Source organism: Micromys minutus (genome assembly GCF_963924665.1).
Source record: "Micromys minutus genome assembly, chromosome: 15".
NCBI lineage: Eukaryota > Metazoa > Chordata > Mammalia > Rodentia > Muridae > Micromys > Micromys minutus.
In genome coordinates, this window is record NC_137984.1 from 2,927,607 (window position 1) to 2,937,600 (window position 9,994).

The 9,994-nt window shown below is 45.8% G+C and overlaps 1 protein-coding gene across 1 annotated transcript; it reads left to right on the forward strand.

Moving 5' to 3' along the window:
• Positions 1–612: 612 nt before the first annotated feature.
• Positions 613–8,356, forward strand: SMLR1 (small leucine rich protein 1; the record flags this gene model as incomplete). The annotated part of the gene is made up of 3 exons (XM_080929434.1): positions 613–739; positions 6,887–6,959; positions 8,290–8,356. The coding sequence occupies 3 exons, from the start codon at positions 613–615 to the stop codon at positions 8,354–8,356; spliced, it is 267 nt and encodes an 88-aa protein (XP_080785560.1).
• Positions 8,357–9,994: the final 1,638 nt, after the last annotated feature.

The window sequence follows — 9,994 nt, forward strand, 5'->3', positions numbered from 1 at the left end:
CTAGACTTGAAAGGGAGGGACCATGACCTCTGCTTCCTGTACCCGACTTCCAGACCAAAGGTTAGGTTCTAGTAGAATTAAGTGATTGTCAAATGAATTAATGTGCCCTCCAGAGAGGTGCTCAGAGCAGGACCAACCAAGCAGTTTTCACGAGAAGAAAGCAGGTTTTTTATTCTCGGTGTCTGTTACATCAGCTAGGTCTGTTAGCATGGCTATTCAGTCACTTTTAGCTCTGAAATTTAGGAAGCAAAGCAAAAGTTCTTCCTGGGCCTTTATGGGAAGAGCACCTAGTGAGAAGGGTGTTTGTCTGAAGTCAGATACTTAACCTCAGCTCACCAGGCTCATCCCACTTCCTGTCAAACAAAGACGCATCTCCAGGACAGCTTGGGAAATTTACTCTCTGGTTCTTCCACAGTCTGTAGCCGAGTTACAGAGTAACTTGCCAACAGCGCTCCAGAATTCACCCCACTAATAAGCTAGAACAAAGTCCACAACAGGTTTCATGGAGAAGTGCGAGCAAAAGCCAGAACTCCCGGAAAGGGCTACCACAGGCCAGGGACAAGTGGCTTGTCCGGAGCGAGGCCCCCTGCGCAGGCCCCAGCGGCAGGGGCCATGAGTTCTGTGCTGGCAGTCTTCTTGCAGGAACTCCCCGGCCCGGTCCTGGTCCTGGGGATCTTCCTGCCTGTGACCTTGCTGCTTCTCCTCCTGATTGCCTACTTCAGGATGGAACTGATGGCAGGTAAGTGTGATGCCCCACAAGGAAGGGTTTGGTCATCCCTGAAACACAGCAAAGCCTGCCTGTGCCCAGGGAAGCTGGAGAAAGGCATCTTTTTGATTGACAGGTTTCTCTCCCCCAGCCCTTCCTTGATGAATTGGGCAAAGTTTGATGCTTCAACTGTGTAGGTTGTGAGGTACGTAGAGTTTGCCTGCTGATCTCCTCCACTGTGGTTCCCGACAGACAGTCAACTGTGAATCACCAAATCGCTCAAGGGGTTGTTTGTTTATCTCTCAAGGCATCAGACTCACAAGTATTAATGTCGTCCATGGTTTTCTTCCCCTATGTAATAGATGTGTGTGTGGGGGGGTGGGGGGGAACAGAGAGAGAGAAAGAGAGAGAGAAACTCACATCTTACCTCTGCTGCTTCCTTCACAAGATACATTTTCAAAACCTCACAAAGGATTCAAGCTGAAGTGAAGCAGCTGAGGTCAAGACAGTCTCATAGTACATACACACGCGTTTTCATGGCTCTGCACCCGTGAGTAAGTACATGTGCACATGCCTTATATATGCGTGTGTAACTACATATACATATATGTATATACACACACATATGTATACACACATGTGCACATGCCTTATATATGCGTGTGTAACTACATATACATATATGTATATACACACACATATGTATACACACATGTGCACATGCCTTATATATGCGTGTGTAACTACATATACATATATGTATACACACATATGTATACACACACGTGCACATGCCTTATATATGCGTGTGTAACTACATATACATATATGTATACACACATATGTATACACACACGTGCACATGCCTTATATATGCGTGTGTAACTACATATACATATATGTATACACACATATGTATACACACACATGTGCACAGTGTATTAAACCCCATAAAACACATTCAGAAGCTTAAGGTGATCTGCTATGGGCATTCTGGTCCCGGATGGAGATTGTTTCTCTGGAGCTGGGCTGTGTATTGAGAAGCTGCATGTTTATTTGCCTCTCAGTAAATCCTAGGTGCCATAAACATTAATGCCCATTTTAGTAACGTCACTAAAAGTCAGCCCTCCTCTTAGTTTGGATGTTCCACGTTAAACTACTGAAAGAACAAATCTGAAAGCTGGCCATGGTTGTGCACACCCAGGGAGCTGAGGCAGGAGACTTGCTTAAATTTAAGTCGAGTCTGGACTACAGCTAGAGACTCTGCCTTAGAATGGCCTCTGCTCTGCCACAGAGACTACCAAGTTCAAGCAGTGCTCTCCTGCGTGCTCTTACTTACGGACAACTGGCACCACAGTTAGGGGCACTCTCAGTCTAAGAGGAGACAGAACACAGGGGACCCCAGACGACAGAGACTGCTTTACAGATGCTGCTTCCCATCAGGGCCTGGAGGAGAACAACACAGCCTCAATCTCCCTAATGCTGCGGCTCTTACACAGCTCATGTTGCTGTGACCCCCAACCATAGAATTATTTCCATTGTGACTTCATAACTATACAATTGCTACCGCTATGAATCATAATGTAAATGTCTGCGCTTTCTGATGGTTCTTGGTGACCCTTGTGGAAGAGTTGTTGGGCTCCAAAGGGGTTGAGCCCCACAGGTTGAGAACCACTGTTATAGCCTTTCATTCCATCCATTTTTATGATCAGTTCTCCCAAAGGATGGTTAAGGTACACTGCACTGTCCTCTACAGGACACCAGGCCATAAATCCTTTTCTTCGTAAAGTTAGTCACAACCCTCCCCATCCCCAAGATCAGACTTCTAAAAATTCTGAACTGAGATATTTAAGATTCCCAAACCTGAGGAAAAACTCCAAAACAAAGAAGGAACTGAAAGTCACGACTCCCAAACGTTTGCAGCAGTTTGCAGCAGTATTCCTTCAAGCCCTGGGCTACAAACATTTCTGCATAGAAGGCCCCTCACTGTGGCTGCAGTGACCATGGCAAGGCCCTAATGCCCCGGCTCCCTCTCTCACTGGAGAACAGAACTGGGTGTCTGTTAAGGACCTGTGTTCTTCACATAAGTTTTATCTCCAGCTGCCTCCTTAGCAGGATAAGCCTACAGTGTACAATGTCTCAAAACTGCATCAAGCACAAAACAAGGCAAACAGATCTCAAGAGCCTCTGGGGTTTCCAACTCCCAGTGGCCTCCGCTTAACAGCTACGATAGATCAGATGATGCTGTGGGATGCTGGTCCTCTATAAAAAGATGACAGCCCAGTTCTACAGCTTTCTTATTCCTGGGGAAATATGTGTATCGTGAGAAACCAAGTGAGTACACAGTATTTTACTTATGTATTTAGATGTCTGAGGTCTAAGTGAATTATACTCCTCAGAACACCCTGGAAAGGCCAACCTGCAGCTGGGGTGTGGCCAAGCATCTCTGTTCTACTTCAGAGGCAGCACAGAGTGTGTTTCTCTTAGTTACTGTCTGTCACTGTGATGCAATACCATGATGAAAAGCAATTTGAAGAGGAAAGGGTTCAATGGGTGACTTTTTGTGAACCACAACCCATTAAGGAAAGGGAAATCGGGAACTCACACTGGGTGGGATGGGAGGCAGGAGCTGATGTAGAGGCCATGGAGGGTGCTGCTCACTGGCTTGCTCAGCCTGCACTCTTATAGAACCCAGTACCACCAGCCCAGGATAGGCACTGTCTACAATGGATTGGGTCATTCCCAATCAACCACTAATTAGGAAAATGTCTTATAGTAGTCACTTCACAACTGTGATTTTGTCGTTATGAGCATAATGTAAATATCAGATAAGCAACCCTGTGAAATTTGATCCCCAAAGGGTTTTGAACCACTTGGTTGCAGTCCAGTCTTCTGAAAGCATTTTCTCAGTGGAGGCTTCCTCTTCTCAGAGGACTTGAGCTTATGTAAAGTTGACATACAAACCAGTCAGGACAGTGTTGTGGATCACTATGCCCAGCCCAGAACTGTCCAGTATGTACGTAACACCATGACTGTTGCCTAGTGACCTCTGTCTGCCCTGAGCACATCTCTCCCCCTGGGAAGCTGCCGGAGGTGGAGAGGGGATCAGGTCATAATAACCACTACACAACTACATCTGTGGGTCACCAGATGGGGAAGCACTCTGAAACATGTGATCACAGTGGGCAGGCGCCTCACTAATATACCTTCATCCTTTCTCCCTTTACCCCTTGTGATGGTTTGTACAGGCTTGGCCCAGGGAGTGGCACTATTTGGAGGTGTAGCCTTTGTTGGAATAGGTGTGGCTTTGTTGCAGTAGGTGTTATGTGCTTTAAGGTGTTATGTTGCAGCCTTCAGATGAAGATGTAGAACTCTCAGCTCCTCCTGCACCATGCCTGCTATACCCCTGCCACTAAGCATGGTCCTCTGAACACCTAAGGGACAACCCGGTGATGAGACAAACCACCTTCTTCATTGTTGCTCTCTTTTGCTGGCTCTTAATAAAATGCACCCAGGTTGTAGGCAAGGGAGGGGGTATGAGAAGCTGAGATGGTGGAATCTCCATTTCCTACAGTGGACATCTCACCTCCGGCCATAGCTTAAGAACTGCAGTTCTTCCTATAACCTTTCCCGAAGGGCGGGTAGTATCGGTCCCTCACAGTTAAGAGGGCAAACGAGATCCTTTGGCCCCAGATTAAAACGTCACCCAATTGTACCTCGATTTAATAGCACCCACTTCAAAACTGTAAACATATGGGCAAATGCCAGAATCAATCTTCTGTGAGAGCTACAAGTGTAAGGCTCCCCACCTGGCTTCTCTGGAGAGCTGGGTGTTGGGCCTGGGAGCCCCGCATTCTAAAGCAGAAAAGCAGCCTGGGAGCCCCCAGACTGTTAGCCTAGAGAGGCACTGTAGGGTGTGATGGGACGCTGTGGAGGTCCCGGGAGGCAATGGCGCACGGACAGTTTAGTACGTGCTCTAAAACAAGGGACAGCATCCGAAGCAGTCACCTTATTAAAGCCTATCTGCTGAATGCCCAGAGGGTTAGTCAGCTATAAAGTGCAGCTAACAAGCGATCAGGGCGGAGACCTTCAGCAGCTCTGTTATGAAACAGATAAACGTTTTGACAAGACAGTGAAGCTGAAGCCTTTCTCAAACGTCACTCATATGTTTCAGTTCTTCGGAGAGAGCAAAGTCGCCAGTTCAGAGCGAAAGCTGCTAAGTTCCCCGGCTACAGAGCCAAATCAATTAGCATTTGAGTCTGGAACATGGCTGCTCCACTTAATCGTCTAAAGCTTTAGCCTCCTTGTCTGTAGGAATAGCAGCAGGGCTCAGCTACCGGAATAAGCCCTGACAGATCGGCTCCAAACAGTTCCCATTCTGAACAAATGTCAACTACCCCCACCCCTGCTGGCTTACAAACCCCAAGAAATCAACATTTGTGTCATCAAAGGTATCATTAAAATTGCCTTAGAATAATTATGCCACCCGAGGTGACTCACCTGCAAAGCAGTAGGCAAGGGATGAACCCCAGCTGCCTGGCCCCAGAGCTAGCTTTCTTAGCCCGAGCACAACCAAGCAGGTTTCCTATTCACTAAGTAGACCACTTTGTTTGTTTGTCTGTTTGTTTTGTTTTGTTTGTGTTTTTCTGGGTACCAAGCAAATAAACTTACTACCAAGTTGAAAGGCAATGGTGGGAAGTCTGTAAATAAGGAAAGAATGCTTACAAAAGCTTTGGGGGGGGGGGTTGATCTTTTAATATAAAAGAAACAAATTATTCCTAGGGAGGGTAATTCACATAAACATCAACCTTAAACCACAAAGATTCTTCACCCATGGCCCAGCAAAGAAAATCCTTATTGTTTACAGAATTTTACATAGCAAACTTGGATGTTTTCAAAGGCACCTGCTGAATCTCTGTGAATCTCTGCACATCTTCCTCAGCAGACTGCAGGGATTAAAATGACAGCCCGGTGGCCAGCTCTTTCTTGAGAGAGGTAGATTCCACTACTCTTGTTCTCTGCAGCGTGGACAGTTTTGTCACTGGCTGACCAAGCTCACCTTCCCTCATCCTCGGTCTTCATTCCTTTAGCTGTCTTACCTCAGTCTCTTATCCCAGCCACCCAGACGAGTTCGCTCATATACACTTCAGCTCTGAAATGTATGTCTTAGTCCCTCATTTAAAACACTTCCTATACAGTTCAGGAAGAAATTACTATTCCAATGAGTTCATAATCTAAGCCCAAGTTATATCAAAGGAATATGTTTGAAATAGCGAATCATCTATGTGGAAAAGCAATGTAACCCAGTGGCTGGAAGTACAGGCTCTAAAGTCGGGGTTGCCTGGTATCAAATCCTGAATACATCCATTTCTGGTTTGGGGAAAACTGCATTACCAGAGAGATCTCTCTCTCTCTGCTCACCCATGAATTACAAAGTGACCAATTTATGTCACAGGAAGAAACAGACTAGATGTACACATGCAAACTCAGCACAGGGTATCTGGTACATAACTGCTAAACAAATGTTGACTGTTAAGTATCATGGCTCACACAGCCTCAGACATATCTTCATCTAAGAATACGGAGCATTCCACAGACTCTGAAGTTGAAAGAATTACCAATGGCACAAGCTTAAAGTCCAAAACAGAGAAGGAAGTGCCTTGTCTAAGGATGACATATCCCAAGTGTATTTGGGGAAGGAGAAAGGACAGAAACCTTGCTCTCCTAACTTCCATATCTCCAACTCCTAGCCCACACACATTTACTGAATGAGACTCTAAACATCCGCTAACCAAGGTAGTTGGACGTTAGTGATCTTTAATCCAGTGGTCATCTGTCCTAACCAGCGACAATTCTAGATGTGCAGTGTATAAAGCTGCTTGCCCCCAAGCCTGGGGGCCCGAGACGGACCCCTGGGAGCAAATGGTGGAAGATGAAAACAGAGCAATCCAAGTGGTCGTCTGACCTCCACATGGGCTGAGCGGTTCATGACCACACACATATATACTATGCACAGAGAAAAATTAATGCAACTTTTAAAAGGAAGCCAAAGAGGTGAGATCCCACCATAGAGACCTGGTCTTCTGTTAACTCACAGAGTGGCCAGTTAGAAATACTGGCCAGTGGCTTCTAATGGGCTCTCAGCTGTCTCCAAATTCACCAGTGTTTTTTTCCTTCCAGTTGAGGAAGAACTAGCTCAGACTTCTGATCGCTACAAGTGTGCTTCTTCCCCACACAAGAGAATGAGACAAAGGTGATGGTTGGTGTGACGCAATGGACAAAGCACCATGAACTTCTGAAGGTCACAGAGCAGCAGTCTACAGGACCCCCAGGAAATGGGAAAGAACAGCGAACACATCACTTGCTACCACAGGACTTCTGTTAACGGCATTCCTCGAAAGTGCCGGGAACTTAAAATTCTCTTTTACATGCTCCATGTAGCAGGCATGCCACGAGTCTCTTTCACTGTAATTCTGCTTACTTACTTTGCAGGGAATATTTTTAAAATAAAACTCCTAGATCTCATCATATTACTCTATAAAATCTCATATAATTTTAAGAGTAAGGACACCCTTAGAGAAATCACATAGTGGATGCTGTACTTATTGGGCCCTCTAGCCAGTCTGACACGTGGTAGCTTCGGTGTTCAAGACGGGACTTGAACGTTAAGACAATGGAACATTTGGCAGGATGAGCCAAACATGTGAATCTCAGTATTAGCCAGGGGTCACTCACCAACACAACTTTCCCCATGGCAGAGATATGGATGAGGTGATATGTGGGAAAGGAAGAGAAGCCTAACATTCCTCTAATCCCCCAGGGGAATATTTCTAGGGCTTTGTTGTTGCTTGGTTTTGTTTTTAATGTAAACCCCAAACACCAGGAAGCTCTTTCTAAATAGAAAGTCAGCATTTCAGAAGCAGAATTCTTATCATTCACTGGGGTGCTAAAGACCATAGACAACTGAAACAGACCTTCCTTCAAGGTGGCAGTTAAGCGGATTATGTACACCATTGTGTTCTCCAGAGTTTTCTAGTTAATAACAGCAAAATGTTCAAGTCTCCAACCCTGGCTAACCTCCAACCTCAGTACATGGTTCCGTTGATCTGAGTGGCTTTATGAAACCGCCAGTGTGGCCATCTGGTTTTTGTAGCATACCAGTTTTGGTAGTGACAGCCATTCAAGACTGTAATGATGCATGCAAAGTCACCACACTTCACCGTGGCCTGGTGTTTCCTGCCTTTTCCTTTCAGTCCCACCCTGGAATTCTTCACAGGCGTCCAGTGAGCTTCCTGTTGGCTCCCAGATGAACTGCTTACACTTGTTTCTGTTTTAATCCCAATTCTATTGAGACTGTCTGCTGGGTCTCTCAGAGCTGGGTAATTTCTAAGTGTTCATGCCGTACAGAAGAAGGAACACGATTCTTTCAGTTCTGGGAAGGATCTCTTCTTGAGCCCCTGGTGGAAGCAAGCTTGTGTAAAAATGCTTTAACAGGCTGTGAGAAAAGACACCGCAGAGTCCCATACTAGGTAGCTATCAGACAAACCTGTGCCTCAGCATCAGCTGGTTCCCTGTTCCTCCAGAAAGAGAATCTTCAGAAACCAGAGCCTGGGCTTTGGCGGCTGCTTGACCATTCACGTGACTGTGTAACAGATGAGCTTAGAACATGCATGTTCTGAATAGGAAGCACAACTGGTTGTTACAGGATGGCTTCATGGTGTTCACGGTGAACAGAAGGGCGAAAAATGGACAAAATCATATGCATGTGTTTTTAATAAGAACATTAAGTGGCTGGAGAGATGGCTCAGAGGTTGGAAGCACTGGCCGCTCTTCCAGAGGTCCTGAGTTCAAGTCCCAGCAACCACATGGCAGCTCACAGCTGTCTGTAACTCTGGTTCCAGGTGATAACATATGAATATCATATCCTGTCATATGCACACAGGCAAAATACCCATAACATAAAATACATCTTAAAATAATGTTAGCGGTCTGTCATTAAAGTCCCAAGGATTTCATTACCAACTCAGTGAAGGTCCCGCTACCAACTTTTCCAAATATGGGGACAGTCAGCAGCTACAGGGTTGAATCTTGGCTGAAATGTTAACTTAGATCTCATATGGTCGTCATAGCTTCTGGCGGCTTCTCACCCAGTCTTGTCTCCTTACATCACTATGAAGTCAACTCCGACCTGCGCTCTGAATCCCCAGGGAGCCACATCTATCCCCACAACCCCAAATCTTCTCACTCAGCAGCTCCTAACCTCCTTTCTGTTCCCTACTAACCTATTGCTAATATTCCTGTCGACTACCTAAGTACCCAGTAGGCGTAACTCTACTCTTGCAATAAAACATGGGCATAACAATGGTTCTTGTAAGTCAATGAAAAGAACTAAAAATTGCTATAGAGCTGTCACAGTTGGGGTGTGTGTGCAAGTATGTGCTCTAGAATTCAGATGGGAAGGATTGGAACTCATGACCCTCCTGCCTCCGCCCCGTAAAGTACCAGGGTCACAGGCAAACATCACCACTCTCAGCTTTAAGGCCGTGTTAGTTTTCCAAGGTGTTTTTTGCTGGGTTGTTTTTGTTTTGTTCTGAAGTTTGGTGTTGCCCAAGATGGTCCTTTAAAAGACTTCTGGAAATGGACTGCAAGTCTGTGGCTACTGCATATCCTGAACCTAGCTGGTAAGAGAAAATCAGGCATAGGTAGACTTCATGTCCTCCCAGACAGTACTTGCAATCTCTTAGCCATAAGGTAATAATTAACCATTCCAGGGATTTCGGTGGTTTCTAGTAGCAATGGGAACGTCAAGAATACATTTTTTTTTTCCTTGAAATCTCAAATTCTCTGGCAAAAGTGTCTTAGAAACCAGAATCCGTACCTTGTCATCATCTAGGAATATTAAACACACTTCAGATAAAATTTTCAAAGCAAGCTCTAAAGGTTCTGCTTTGAATCTGCAATGTCCCCCACAGGTGTATGTGTTGAGCACCTAGCCCCCAGTTTTATTCCGAGCTCTGGACAGATCCGTCAGGAGGTGGGCCCGGCTTGGCAGTAGACCCCTGAACCTGTCCTCGGTGCCTGCCCCGATGTGCCGCTCTTCTGTGCATTATGAGATGGTTCTGGCACAAGCTCCCGCTTGCTACCTGCTACCCTGTGCCTCTCCAACTAGAACAAATGGTGAGACTATACAATTTCCTTCTTTAGGTCCTGGGATTCCGGTGTCAGGTGGTGGTGCAGATCCTAGCATACATGACCCAATGGGAAATGAGCAGAGAGCACACTTTCTAA